Here is a 15,853-nt window from a genome sequence, read left to right as displayed (position 1 = left end):
CACAGACAGACACACACTCACACCACACAGACACACAGACAGACACACACTCACACCACACAGACACACAGACAGACACACCACACAGAGACAGACAGATAGACATACACACACTCACACCACACAGACACACAGACACACAGAGACAGACACAGGCACACTCACACCACACAGACACACAGACAGACAGACAGACACACACACTTAAAAAATTAATTAAATCTTTTTTAAAAAGGACAAATCTCCATCTTGAGATAAAGGTATAATGCAGTGGATGGTAAATAAAGGTAATGGTAAATTTTTCTCAGTTTAAGTGGCTCTGCACTGAAAACATTTTAGCACATATATCTGTTAACTGGAATGATGCAATTGGAGAGTGGTAACTACTCTGAGAGAGTTGGGAGGCTAAAAGAGAGGTGGCTCTAAAACAAGGTAGGAAGTTTGCTTGACCACAGCAGAGACATAGGCAGTCTGTTCACTCCATGCAACGGGTGGAAAGGAGTAGTTATAGGCTGGTGGTGGTGGAAAGAGAACACCCCATTTTTTAAAATCCACCTTTCAGTGAAATAAGCGGTGAGGTCATCTCAGAAAGCAAGCTGAGGATAAGGAGTTCCTGAAAGAGGTATGAAATACTATAGCTGTCTTGGAGACTAGGAAAGCTGACTGACCAGAGGAAGAAACAAACACTGCCAGATAGCATTAAAGGGCCCTCTTGGTAGATGCGCCAACAATTTCTAAGTGAGATCGGTCAGAGTGGTTATGTGTTTTTCTCTAGCCACATTCAGCTGCTGAGGAGTGGAGTGGATAGTTGTTTGAATTAGAGCAGCTACAAGTGTGGCAGAGAGTGACTAATGGAAGACTGTGGAATCTAACCTCATACGATGGGCAAATGGGAATGATTATTTTAAGGAACAAACTCATAAGACTGTGGGGACCAACAAATCCAGGACCTAGGGCAGCAATGCAGACTGCTACCATGGCCCAGACAAGCTGACAAAATTAACCACCACAGAAAACCAGTTTAGGATATGTGATTGTCTTTTTTTGGGGGTGGGGGTGGGGTTCCTGTTCATCTGTGACTTACAGAGTGCACTGAGGAAACTGAAGTTCAGAGAAGTGAGAGAGGAGTAGGACAAACAGAGAAACACAGTCCTTTCCTTTTTGCAGTGCAGTGGATGGAATCCAGTATCTTATACATGCAGGTTAAATGTGCTAAGTCGGTGGTTCTCAACCTGTGGGTTGTGACCCCCAACCAGTCACATCCATAATAGTAGCAAAATACAGCTATGAAATAGCAACAAAATAATTTTACAGTTGGTGTCACCACAACATGAGGAACTGTATTAAAGGGTTGCAGCATTAGGAAGGTTGAGAACCGCTGTAATCCACACCCCTCCACCCCCCACCCCCAACCCCCGAGCTTTATAGGAAGAAAATGTGCTGGCTGAGAGTATGTTTAAGTACATCTGTGCCCTACCACTACATTCTGGGCAAGTTTTTCTTCTTTCTCTTTCCTTCCCTTTTGTTACTTTTTTTTTTTTTTTGTAAAAAAGAAGTTCCTTTCTTTTGTTATTTGCTTTAATTTAACATAAGAGGTATCATATGGCTTCCTTTCTCCTTATAATGGCTGGTAAACAAAACCCCTTAAAAATATTAGCTCTTGGGCTGGAGAGATGGCTCAGTGGTTAAGAGCACTGGCTGCTCTTCCAGAGTTCCTGAGTTCAATTCCCAGCAACCACATGGTGGCTCACAATCATCTGTAATGGGATCCAATGCACTCTTCTGGTGTGTGTGAAGACAGCGACAGTGTCCTCATACATAAAATAAATCTTTTTTTAAAAAAATGTTAGCTCTTGATAGGAAAACTCACATCCTATGTCTATCAACTATCTCCCTCCTCAAATTATAGAAATGCTATTACATTTAAAATTTCATTTTTTTTTTTTACAAACTTCTTCAGTTAGCTTATTGCCAAGTTAATATAGAAGTATGGATTATTCCATGAGCCTCTTGAAGCAAGTACTACTCTACTTGGGAACAAACATAACATACAGACTATTTCTAACATTTTAGGTGAGGATGGTCTGCTTTCATTTCTGTTGCTGTGGCAAATATCGTGACATGAAGCCATTTAGTGAAGAAAAGGGTTTATGTAGCTGACACTCCAGGTTACTGTTCATCACTGGAAGGAATTCAAGGCACACATTCAAGCACATGTACAGTCAAGAGCAGAAAGAGAAACAAATGGATATTTGCTTGCTCTCACCTAGCTTTATCTTACATAGTTAAGGACCATTTGAACAGGGAATGATGCCGCTTACAACTGATGTCTTCCAAAATCAATCAACAAACAAGATAATCCTCCACAGACATGACCACAAGACAACTTAATCTAGAAAATTAATTCCTAGTTGATGCTCTGAAATGACTCCAGATTATGGCAAGCTAAAAATTATTAATTAAAAAGTTAAACTAACATTAAGAATTAAGGTTGAGTATGGTGGCACATGCCTTTAATTCTAGCACTCAGGAGGCAGATCTGTGTGACTTTGATATATATTATATATTGATATATATTATACATATAAACTTTTTGGTATGAATTTTCTGAATAAAAATTTTAAAGCAAAAAAATCTTGATTTTTATCAATAAAGAGGAAAAAGAATGATTAAAAAAGAAGCAAACATATATTCAAAATAATTAAAAGCTAGGAATCAGTTATCTCCACCTGTTTTTGTAGTATTACTAATAGTAGCCAAAAAGTAGAAGTAACCACCAAGAGATGACTAGAGAAACAAACTGTGGTACAGGTACATAAATACAATGAATACTATTCAGTCTTAAAAGGGGAAATTCTCATACATAGCATAATATGAACAGACACTGAGGAGATTATGCTGAGGAGTAAAAAAAAAAAAAAAAGGCAAAAACATATATGAAGTGCTCATTCAAATTTACAGGGCAGGAAGTAGAACAGATACTTTCTATTTTGCAAGATGAAAAATGTTCTGCAGGATGGTTGCAAAATGATGTGAGTATATTTAATATTACTAACTATACAGAAATGTGCAAGATGGTAAATTTTACATTATATTTTAAAACACACAAAAATCTGTAGGATTCCTTTTCTAAGAGTTAAAAACAAAAAGCAAAAACCAAAAACCAAGCCACTTCTAGAAAAGAAAATAAAGCCAAGAAAACTTTGAAGTAATAGTAAAGAGAAAGTAGTCTAGTCAGATACTAAATATAACATGAAACTGCAAGAATTAAAACAATGTGGTAGTGAAATTAAAATCAGTAATTGTATATTGGCAAAAATTCAGTATTGGAATGGTAACAGCATAATTTAGTGAGGAAAGACCATTCTGATGGGAATTTAGAAAAGCAGGATACTGTGCTGCTTTGTTTTCATTATTAAGTTAACATACAACCTAGAATTACCTGGGAATAGGGTACCTCAACTGAAAACCTGCATTGATCAGATTGGCCTGTGGGTACGTCTAGAGCATTATCTTGATTGCTAATTGATGTTAAGAGAGCCCAGCCCAATGTGGGTGGTGCTATTCCTAGGCAGGGCTGTATAAGAAAGGTAGCTAGCTGCCCAGGAGCCACAGAATGAGCCAGTAAGTAGTGTTCCTCCACAATTTCTGCCCTGATTTCCTTCAATGATGGATTCTGACATGGAAGTATAAGCTCAATACCATCCCACACCCCCTGCTAAGCTGTTTTGATCAGAGTGTTTTATTATAGCAACAGAAAAGTAGCTAATACAAATGCCAAGAGAAGTGGGAAGCCCAAGCCTTTGTTTCAGAAAGAAACAAGGACCCTGCTGAGATCCAGGCTAGAAGTCATTTGTATCACAGCCTGAACCTAACTCCGCTCTGCCTCTGTCCTGAAAATATAAGTGAGGGTGGCTCAAAAGTAGTGAACTACTAAGTTGTTTGGCAGGTAAATTTCAAGACAGCATAACATCCAAGGCGGTGGCCTAGTTACTGTTTACTGCTCTTAGTAAGATGTACAGAAGAGAGCAGGAAAATATGAAAAAGGTAATGTTTGGCAAAGAAAGGATTCTGAGTTTAAGAATGGAGAAAAGGGGCAGGGAGATGGCTATGTCGTAAACATGCTTGCCACAAAAACCTGGAAATCTAGTTTGGTTCCATAACTCTTGTAAAAACAAAAGGAGAGATATGAATGCACAAGGTATGAGTGTCCTCTTACCTCCAAATGTTTGCAATAGTATGACCTTATGGTAACCCATCATGCAACACACACATAATAAAGATGTAGAAAAGGCACATGTGAAGACAGCAGCTCCAACTGTTAGAGACTAGTGCCTTTAAAGAGAAACCTTGCATTCTGTAATGACATTAACAGGAAAGGTATCCTTGATTAAGATCATCACCATCACTATCATCATCATCTCTGCCTATTGAAGACTACTGTGAAAAATGCAACTTTAAAAGAAGAGAGAGCCTGAACTGGAATGAAGAAGAGGTTCTCTGATCCTCTTAAGAGGTTTAGTTACGGCGGGCGGTGGTGGCGCACACCTTTAAGCCCAGCACTTGGGAGGCACAGGCAGGTCGATTTCTGAGTTCGAGGCCAGCCTGGTCTACAGAGTGAGTTCCAGGACAGCCAAGGCTACACAGAGAAACCCTGTCTCAAAAAAAAAAAAAAAAAAGAAATTTAGTTACTAGGCTAACAGTTACTCTATGCAAAATCAAGGAACTACTAAGAGGAACACTGACTATTTGGGGGTTATATTTTTCATTGATAGTTTGGTAGGTGAAATGACTTCCAAAGATAACTATAACCTAATCCCCTAAATCTGTGAATATATAATATGGCTGAAGACTATAGATGCAACTAAGTCTTTCTAAAGTGAAGTGACTGAAATTTCTGGATGGGTCCCTGTTTAGTGAGATGAGCTTTTTTTTTTTTTTACTTTTCACAGGGTTTCTCTGTGTAGCCCCGGCTGTCCTGGAACTCACTCTGTAGACCAGGCTGGCCTCGAACTCAGAAATCCGCCTGCCTCTGCCTCCCGAGTGCTGGGATTAAAGGCGTGCGCCACCACTGCCAGGCGAGATGAGCTTTTAAAAGGTATACTTAAAGAATGAAGATCAGGAATTCAGGACAAGCTTGGTCAACATCAGATTCTGTCTCAAAGGCAACCAATCAACTACACAATGGAGAAACCAAACAATAACTAAGTACATACTTGCAGGTAAAACAAGAATAAAGAAAAACAAATCTAACTTGAAAATTATTAAATATTCAAAAAGTTGGGTATAGCAGGGTGGCTCTGTTGGTAAAGTGCTTGCGTGGCAAGCATACAGATCTGAGTTCACTCTCCAGAATCTATGTTTAAACAACAGCTGGTGGGCATGGAGGCACACACCTTTAATCTAGGACTCAGGATGCAGAAGCAGGAAATTCTCTGTGAGTTCTAGGCCAGGCTGGTGTGCTACATAATAAAAAACTATCTTACCACGCTCCCCTCAAAACCAAGCATGACAGTATTTGGATTTTTTTTATAAATATTTATTTTTATGTGCACTGGTGTTTTACCTGCACGGATGTCTTTGTGAGAGTACTGGATCCCCTGGAACTGGAGGTACAGTTGTAAGCTGCTATGTGGGTGCTGGGAATTGAACCCAGGTCATTCTGGAAGAGTGGCCAGTGCTCTTAATCACTAAGCCATCTCTCCAGCCTCAAGCATGATAGTATTTTAATATAAACACAGGACAGGTAGAGACAAATGAATTCATGGGGCTCACAAGCCAGCCAATTTAGCCTACTGGTGAGTTCTGGGCCAGCTAGAAACTTCATCTTAAAAAGAGAGAGAGAGAGAGAGAACACGAGCACGCATCTGAGGAACAACACCTGAGGCTGTTCAACCTCTCCACATGTGCTCATGGACACACACAATTCAGAAAGTCAGATGTGTGATGGATAAAGTTACCTACAGAGGCTAGAAAAGCCAGTGATGTACTTATTCTGGTACAGCAGAGTTAGATACATGGGAGCCAATTTCGAACAATCTCTGGAAGGAAAGATTCTTTCTGTTAGAATAGAGGTACAGGTATCTCTGTCCCCATCCCCAGTACATCTAACTTCCACATCTTGTTATATGATGACACTAAATTTAGTGCTATGGCAGTAATTCTGCAACTCTAAGGACACAAATCAAAGACAAATGGCAGCAAGCTGAGCAGAGAAGAGTAGGAGGTTGCAAAAATCTTAATGACATGACTGAGCTGCTAAACTATCTCTTCTTAATCTCTGAATTTAAGACAGTGTCTTTCCAATATAAGCTGCTGATTGTCAAGTTCTGTTACTTTTAAACTGATCAACCAAAACTAAGAGTTGGACCAGGCCAGGTAACTGACTGTGAAGGGTTTATAATAACTACTTAGGTTTTCTTCTAAGCTTTTGGTTTGAGATGCTGAGTAGAGTAATGGCTATCAAAAGCAGTGGTGGTGCATGCCTTTAATCCCAGCACTCGGGAGGCAGAGGCAGGCGGATTTCTGAGGCCAGCCTGGTCTACAGAGTGAGTTCCAGGACAGCCAGGGCTACACAGAGAAAAACCCTGTCTCGAAAAACCAAAAAAAAAAAAAAAGCATTCATAGACCAAAAGCCTTTAAAAGAACATACAAGGGTCTCTTAAATAAAGTTTTATTCAAATGCTTCTCTTCCTATTGATGAAATAAAGCAATATGTAAGAAATAATTAAGGGGATTATTCAATAGAGACAATACTGAATCAAGACTGTCATCTAGAAATTCTAGGTCCTGCTTTTAGTCACCCAGGAAGGTCACTTACCCTTTTCCTGTCTGCTTTCTCTGTATCTACTAGAGTGACAGGAAGAATAAGTTCTTTGATTACTTCATACTTTAACATCATTCAAAACTGTTTCCCCCTAAAAAACATTCGTTTTGAACACCAGCCTTACCCCTTACAACCTCGAAATTAGTAACGGTTTTTCCGATTCACAGAATGCATATTCAATTTAATCTAAAAAGCAAAACCTAATTTACAGATTTCTTTTGGGTTCTGAAACTATAGCCACTGGTCATTGCATAATCCTAATTGATTAAAAATATAGATGACATCTCAATACATATTCTCCAGAGTAAAACATATCCTGGCTTATAATAGTCTTCATCAGTTAAAAAAAAAAATCCAAAGTCTGATAGGCAAGAGGCAGTGAAATAATACAAGTGTAATATTAAGCTGACAGTGGTGACACAGGCCTTTAATCCTAGTGGAGGCAGAGTCAGGTGGATCTCTGTGAGTTTGAGGCCAGCCTGGTCTACAAAGATAATTCCAGGATAGCTAGAACTACACAGAGAAACCGTGCTCAAAACAACAACAACAACACAACAACAAAAAAGGGGGCAATATTAAGTCTTAAAAAAGGATTCCCATGGAACACAAAAAGTTTAAAGTCAGAGAGTAATTTCTTAACCAGTAATGTAGGCTGTTAGTCATACAATACACATGCTTTTCTAGAATCTCTTGCCCCAGATATTCAACTTTTCTCTTCATGATTCACGTTTCCTAGTCTGTTAATCTACGTCTCATCTCCAGACTTACACTAGAACCTCCTGGAAGAGAAACTTCACTTCTAGTTACAGAGAGGCCATATGCCCTGTCAACATTAATTTCTACATATGGCATGAGGAATTCCTATCAATAGCTCCCCGTTCATTTAAAAATTTACAAACAATACATAAAGAGCTTAGAGCTATAAATAAGAACCAGACTTTTTACTGTTGAATTTCTGCTAAGTATTTTTAAGCCAACAGAAATAAGGCCGGAGAATTTTCATGTGTCAACGCATATCCAAGAAATTTCAGGCGTTTCAGGGGAAGGTTATACTTTACAAAACAAAACTTAAGTAACCAAAAGCAAGGGAACAAACCCCAACATTAACTCCCAGGGGCGATCATTCTGGAGTCGGCGCTTCTTCTAGGGGTATTATTGCAATTGCAACCCCAGGGGACCCAGTCTTTGAACCCTAGCCTGTGTGTGTGCAGTTCTTCAAAGTTAGATGACACAATAAACAAGGCTTCCCTTCCCTCTCTAGTGGTCATGTCATCCACCTGTTGCATCACCTGGAAAGTGGTCTCTGGAATCTAGGATCACCTCTGTGATCTCTAAATAATTCAACGGCGCTATTTTCTAGATAATTTTTAGCTTCATTCATTTTAATGAGGCTGCCCTGGAGGTGAGGGTGTGTTGGCTCCTGTTTACCTTTGGGGAGACGCTAGCATCCGCATCGCAACCGTGACTTTCTAGATTTGAGGGGCTTGGGAGTTGTTGGAAGACTTGAGCTTTAGGAGACAGGCAAGGGCCAGCAGGAGCAGGGCAGAGGGGAGCTAGGCAGCTTAGAGACTAGGTGGTGGCGGGGAGGTCGCTTGGCGACGGAAGCTTCGCGGAGAGAGCACCACTGAGGGGTCGGGCCCACTGCCAGGGAAGCTGAGGGCTGGGAGGAGGCTCAAGCCCAAGTCCTCACTCGGACTGACTGCACACCTCCAGGAGGCGCGCCGGCCAGTCTCGGGATTAGAAGACTGTGCGAGTGTCCCCTCCCCCCACCCCTGAGAACTAAGCTGGAGGCGGGGGCGCGAGGCAGGAAGCACCGGGCCGGGGTCCCAGACCCTCAGGGGGCCGGCTGGCGCGGGCCGCCAGGGCCCGCACTCACCATGTCATAGACGTTGAGCACCACTAACTGGTTAGCCCCCATCCTCCTCCCCACGGCCGCCGCCTCGTCCTTCAGCCGCTCGGTCTCCGCGGGGCGGAGGCCACTGCCACCCCCGCGGGCGCCTCAGGCAGGGCTCGAGCCGGGCACTAAGCGTCCAGCCCGGCCCGCCGCAGTCGGGACGGAAGCATCCGGCAGCCAGGACCGCTCCCAGGAGCGGCTGTCAGAAACCTGTATGAGGACGGGGCCCGATCGCTCCAGAGCCCGCTCCGGCTCAGGCGCCTCCCCTCGGCCGCAGACACGTGTGGGAAGGCGGAGCCTGGGCGAGGGGCGGGCTTCAGGCACCCTGGAGGCGGGGCCCGCCCAGAGCCAGGGCCGAGCCCGCCTGCGCACTGACTCTCTCAGGCGCTGCACCTCGAGACCTAAAATGGCGACAGGTTGTATGCCTCTTCACCCTGGTGGTTCGAGGTCGCAAAAAGACTAAGATTCCCAGAGTGCAACGCGCGACTCTCCGATTCCTATTGGGTGTCTAAGCAGTCTGACTACATATCCCAGCACGCACCAGGATATTGTTGGCCATCACGTCTCCCTGGGAGACTACAGTTCCCAGGATGCTGTGCTAAGGGTTTGTCCAGGGAACCTTCGCTGTTCGTCCTTGGCAAATGGAGTAACCGTTTGCCTTCTAGCTTTCAGTGCTGTTTCTGGTGTTTGTAGCGTGAGATGTGAATCCAATGCAATGTGAAGTGATGACTAAGTTTTCCAAAGCCCTTCTGCTTTTTTTTTTCAAATATAGGAGTGAGGAAATAAAGGGAGGAAGGTTACCGTTGTAAAAGTAGGATGTAACAAACTCTCAGCTAGCCCTCAAAATGGAATTCACATTTCGTGAGAGTATCCTGTGCACGTGGGAAGAGTGTAACAACGCATAGATTAGCTCAGTCCTAGGACTCAGCGTTTGTGTACCCATTCAACAAATATTTTTTGTGTTCCTGCAGTATGCCATGTAATATGGTAGACTGAGGAATTCAGCAACTGAACAGGAGGCTTGGTTTCTTCCTGATCTTGGGAGTCTAGTGACCAGCGTTTTATGAACAGGTTTGGACATTAAATTTGTTGGGAGAGTTGGGGTGGTTTCAAAAACAGCTTCTAGATTTTTGACATATTTGGGTAGATTGTATGCTATTTATAATATATCAAACATTTAGAGAAGCAGGTTAGAAAGGGAAATTGAATTATTATTAAGTCATTTTATATTTTAAGTGCTTTTTAGGGGTGTTGAGTAGGCATTTTTATAAATGAAATGGAGCCACAACCATTAAACTGACAAAAATAAATATTTAACAAGAGTTTAAAGCCTAGAGACTTGTTGGACAGCCTTTCTGTTGCTGTGATAACAGATGCTCTGACCAAAAGCAGCTTAGGGAAGAAAAGGTTTATGGGTCACATGACCAAGCCCGCTCAGTCAGCCAACAGGTTCTCCAGCACAGGAGTGAGGATTAAAAGAAAAGAGACGGTTAGACAAAATTGCAGCATGACCCCAGCCAGTTCTGAGGCTGAAGGCAGGTTCGTTTAATTCAACTTTTCTTTTAAACCCTTTTAATTACATGCAAGTATTTAGGTCAGTTCTAGGTTTGAGGAACCATTATAATAGAAACAAACAGTCAAGGAACGAACAAACAAGGCAATATACAGAGTCCAGAGATCACCCCGTGATCACTCTCATCGCTGGTTCTAAGGGCTCATCAAGATGACCAAGTATCTGAGCCTACTTCCCTGTCCTAGCCCACAATCATATTCATGCCTGAGGCTTACCTCTTTATTTTAGCCTAAGACTAGGATTCCTGACTGAATTTACTTCTGTTTTAGCCTAAAAATAGACTCCTGCCTGAACTTACTTCCTTGTCATGGCCCAAAGTCAGATTCTTGTCTAAAGCCCAATTCCTTGTCCTTGGCCAATGTCAGATTCCTGCCAATCAGCCCCAAAGGCTCTCCACATCTCCCCCCTTTATATTATTTAACAAGACTGAGCCTGTCTTCAGTCATTTTGACAGCAACGCCCCCCTTAGCGGTCATTGAATATGCATTATCAAAAGCAATGCACTTCTGTCTTAGCTTGGTAAGGCGCTTCAGAAGGTTGTCCGTCATTGGCTTGGCAGCCTGTTAATTTTGGGGGTCCATTCTTAGTTTCAAGCCATGCACTTTGGCTGCCAGCATGTTGATGTGGTTAAAGCTTTAACATGGCGAGCAGGAATAAAAGTATTCCCAGGACAAAAAGGGCTAGCATGATCAAGCTATATATGCCATTCTTGAAGCTTGACCAAGATGGAAACACTGACATCAGGCCATGAATAATTTTATCAGCAGTATCTGCTAGATCAAAGCTCATTGGAGCAACATTCTTTAAATTCACAATCTCAGTGTGCAAGGCTAAAACATCCAAAGAGGTGTTAGAATTATGCCAAATACCCTGCAAGTGTCTCTGAACTTTTTCCCAATTATAGTGGCGGTCATTGTAAATTTTAGCAGTAACACAAATCTATTGGTATTTGGCATGGCCCTGAACCTTCTCTCCAATAATATGAACAGTAACATAAAGAGCATCAATCCGTTGTTCCAAATGTCTATCTAAATTCTCTTGAATACTCAGAATATTAGTAACATTTTTTGCTAGATGATTAACAAACATAGCTGTCTTAACTTCCTGTGTCAAAGCAATTGTGGAAGCAGTGGTACTGGCTATCAATGTAATCAAAGCTGCTATACCAACAATAATCAAGTCCACTACTCTCTTGCTTCTGCTTAAAGCATGACTCACTTCTTCCAATACTTGTAAACCTTTTTCAGAATACCAAGGTTCTGAAATACTAACTGGCAATAAAACAAAAGCTGGTTGATAGACCACCATAACCGACATGCCAGATTTCAACATACTAACACAATTAGAAAGTATACAATCAATACAACTTACATTGAATACAGTAGAAGAGATAAAAGTAATTTTAACATGACCAATTAATAAAAGATTAGGAGCTTTAACACAAGCACTAACACTTGTTGTCAGTCCAGATCCTGTCCCAATGTTATCTATAGCCAGTGTGACTTCATAGAGAGGTGCTGCTAACTTCCAGACATGTCTCTGAAAATGTCCAGAACCAGCCTTCCAAATGAAGACTGTCATTTCCAATATTGGATTGATTTCTAAGCCAGTCCATGAATGAGTCAGAATAAATGGTCACATTAAAGGAAGTAGAAGAGTCATTATAACTTCTCTTTTTGATTCTCTGTCCCACAAGGTCTAAAAGCTTGAACCAAGGCAGCTTGTCCAATCTGGGATATAGGCAAGCAAAAGTGGGTCAGGAACATATGTCCAATACAGCTTCCCAGTGACCATTGTCAGGGCAATCAGCAAGCACACAGGTCAGCATCATTCTTGGTCCCAGCATCAGCATGTCTCACCAATCATTCTGGCAGCTAGCATGCTCCTTCAGCATCCTGCAGAAGAAACACAAACATTCCCTCTTCCCCATATTAAATACCTGATCTGGGTCATGGCATATGCCTGTAAGTGGATCCTTCCATTTCACCTAGGCATAAGTATGCCAAGTTGTAGGATGCCATAGACACTCAGTTCCTTGGCTTCCAAATTTTGAAATTTTAAAATAAAAGAACATGATTTAAATAAATTAGTGGTGTATGGGGATATAGCTCCCCTTTTTTATTTTATGAAGATATTGTTTTAAAGTTTTACAATATCTGTTTCTTAATATCTAGTTCTTGATTAAAATGGATTTTAGTAATATGGATAATGTTAAATTGTTGACAAAACATCTCAAACGTTTGACTGTAATAGCCAGTTCTATTTCTTGTTTTATCTGATTTGGAACAGCCAGCATAGAAAAACAATGTAAGCAATGACTAATTACATTTTTAGTTGTTTCTCCTGTTAAAGCAGTTGTAACTTAAAAGCCTGAAAAGGTATCAAGAGTCACATGTACATATTTTAATTTTCCAAAGTCAGAAATATGAGTAACATCCATCTGCCATAATTGATTAGGTATAAGTCCTCAAAGATTAACACCATTATGTGGTACAGGAAGAAATTGAGGACATTCAGGACAAGTTTTTACAATTTGACATGCACATTCTCTAGAAATACCAAATTGTTGTCTCAAGCTATTACTATTTTGATGATGTAGAGAATGAGATTGTTTGGCTAACTGTTCTGTGTAAGGCCTATAACCTTCCTGGTATATAAATCTGCTGTGGCACTGCCCTCACTAAGGGGTCTGGGCAGTCCAGTATGAGCTCTTAGATGTCTTACAAAATAAGGAACTGTACATTCTCTTAAATTAAGTTGTATTTGCATAAGTAATTGCAAAATTTGAGAATTAGCAGTATCTAAAAAAGGAACAGTTCAAGTAATTGTAAACCATGAGCTATATATTGGCTATCAGGATACAAATTAAAAGCTTGGTTTTTCAGTGTTTCAAAAACAACAGCTACAGCACATAGTTCAATTATTTGTGCTGAAGCAGGAGGAAACTCAAGAGAATGAACATGCGATCCTATCATGTATGCTGCCTTCCCATTAGATGAGCCATCTGTAAACACAGTAAGCGCACTTTCTATGGGCTGCATGCATAAATTTATAGGAAATACAAAAGCATGCATAGAGGAAAACTGTAATAACTTATCTTTTGGATAATGGTTATCAATTTTGCCTGAAAGGTTTGCACATACAATAGGCCAAATATCAGTATTCTGCAATAACCAATTTAACTGTTGTTTGGGATAAGGAATAAATATTTCATCAGGTTCTTTCCCAAAATATTTTCTAGATTCTATTCTACAATTCTGCATTAACAAAGCTACAGCTTCATAATAGGGTGTAAAAACTTTACTTGGAGATGAAGGAAGATGGACCCACATTAATGATCCCTTTTGCCAAAGGACTGCTGTGGGCGCATGAGTTGTAGCAAGGATGCAAGCAGCCAGCAATTGGTTATAGTCTATATAATGTATCTGCTGTTGGCTAACAGCTTCCTCCACCTTCTGCAAAGCTATCCGTCCCTCATCAGTTAACTGTCGAGGGGAATTAGGATTTGCATCCCCCTTGAGGGTATCAAACAGAGGTTTAAGTTCTCCTGTGGTAAGCTTAAGATGAGGTCTTAGCCGATTAATATCTCCCAATTACCTTTGAAAATCATTTAAAGTAGATAGATTATCTTTTCTTATTTGGATTTTTTGTGCTACAATCTGTTTAGGATATAACTGATGCCCCAAATAGTGAAAGGATGTGTAAGGGTAAAAATTAAAACAGCTCAGCAGAGACCACAAACAACTTGGCAAAGACCACAGTACGGCTTGCTGAGCTTGCTGAGAATAGCCATAATAAAAATATCAAGCCCCTCTAGGGACGAGGTGACCAGAAATGTAGAAACAACCAAAGACATATCTTGACCAGTCTAAACATGCCCAAGTGAGTAATGGGCCACCTGGTGTTTATCCTAGAAGGTCTGAGACTTCATGGTCAAAAATAGTGGGCCATCCAACCTGTCAAAATGATTGCTTACGCAAAGTGCTGATGTTTGAAATATCCAATCATATGTAACCGTGCCAGAATTTTCTGCTTTTCCCTTCCCCCTTGTGCCTCCCTCTATAAAAGTTCTAAACTTCCTAGGGTCTTCATCGAAATTCTCTCCCCTGCGTGGGATGAGTTTCGATCCAAGGGCCCTTGTTAGTAAACTGCCTTTTGCCAATTGCATCAAGTCAGTCTCTCGTGTCTCGGTACGTGCTAATTGGGACTTGAGATGGGGTCCTTTTTCAGGGTCCTTACAGATTCTGTCTTTGAATCTTTTCTGGAGCAACAACTAACCCCCAAGATTTCAAAGCTTGCTGCATAAGAGCAAAGGCTTCTAGTAAAACCCCTTCAGTAGGATCAGCCAATAAAATATCATCCATAAAATGAACAACATACACAGAGGGATATGAGGTCCTAACCTCTTGTATAGAAGCAGCAACAAATTTTTGACACAAGGTAGGGCTATTAGCCATTCCTTGAAGCAAAACCTTCCAATGATATCGCTTCATTGGTTCTTTGAAATTACAAACAGGGACACTAAATGCAAACCTTTTACAGTCATCAGGATGCAAAGGAATAGTATAAAAACCATCTTTTAAATCTATAATAATTTTTTATGTATTTACTGGAACGGCAGCTGGAATAGGCAAGTCAGGTTGTAGTGCCTCCACAAGTTCCATAGCCTCATCAACCCTTCACAGCAAACCATGCAACAATTTCCACCTGCCGAACTTTTTCTTAATTACAAATACGTGTGAGTTAAAATCCCAAACCTGTGATCTAACTGCAATTTGCAGCCAATGGAAAAGTGACAATTCAACTATAACCTTCGAGTTTCCATTGTTAACACCAGAGCACAACCATGACTTTGGAAAGTAAAACTCAACCTCCAACAATCTAGTTTCTAAAAACACCAATGCTACAAAATTTGGCTGTCAATTCCTGCACAAATGCAAGACACACCCCCATGCTGCAAAGTTTGGCTGCCAATTTCTGCACATGAATGCAAGACAGTACAGCCTCTGATACCACAAGGAGACACTGCCCTAAATCTTTTATAAGTCTTTATAATACATAAGATATTACTTAGTTTAGACATATCTTCAGAGACCTGTTTCCGTGGGTTGGCTCATGCCATGTGTTGTTGTTCAGAATGACTCCAACTCTGAGTTACCAGTCTTAAACCAACTTTCTGTTACCAATATTGCAAATTTTTAATCAAACTCAATAACTTATAAGCCAATAATCTATAATCAAGACATGTAGAACATATTTATACTTTTAAAAACCAGTCAAAAACGAAAATGAAGTGGCTGCACACATTTACTTATTTAAAACCAGACAAAATTCGTACTTTTTCTAGCTGTAATTTCAAGAGAAAGACACCTTGTAACAGAGATTTTTTTCTGGGACAAACAACTCTCAGCTTTTTTTTATAAAGTCTAAAAAAGCTACTGGTCTCTTTTAAAAGCAGCTTACACGACAATCAATTCCTGGAGAAGCTTTTCCAGTTCAGCTCAACTCTTAGCTACAGGTGTAGGTAGAGTAACTTATCAACCTCTGCTGTGCATATTAA

The 15,853-nt window shown here is 40.8% G+C and overlaps 1 protein-coding gene across 1 annotated transcript in view; it reads right to left on the bottom strand.

Annotated features, from left to right (window-relative positions):
• Desi2 (desumoylating isopeptidase 2) overlaps positions 1-9,146 on the bottom strand; it is a 43,684-nt gene extending 34,538 nt beyond the window's left edge. Inside the window, exon 1 of the mRNA XM_028755247.1 lies at positions 8,703-9,146. Within this exon, the coding sequence (XP_028611080.1) occupies positions 8,703-8,744 (42 nt within the window). The 5' untranslated portion in view covers positions 8,745-9,146. The remainder of the gene's footprint in view (positions 1-8,702) is intronic.
• Positions 9,147-15,853: the final 6,707 nt, after the last annotated feature.

Source organism: Grammomys surdaster, unplaced genomic scaffold (assembly GCF_004785775.1).
Source record: "Grammomys surdaster isolate TR1022 unplaced genomic scaffold, NIH_TR_1.0 126051, whole genome shotgun sequence".
NCBI classification, from domain to species: domain Eukaryota; kingdom Metazoa; phylum Chordata; class Mammalia; order Rodentia; family Muridae; genus Grammomys; species Grammomys surdaster.
Note: the sequence above shows the minus strand (reverse complement) of the source record. Positions and strands in the feature narration are given on the sequence as shown.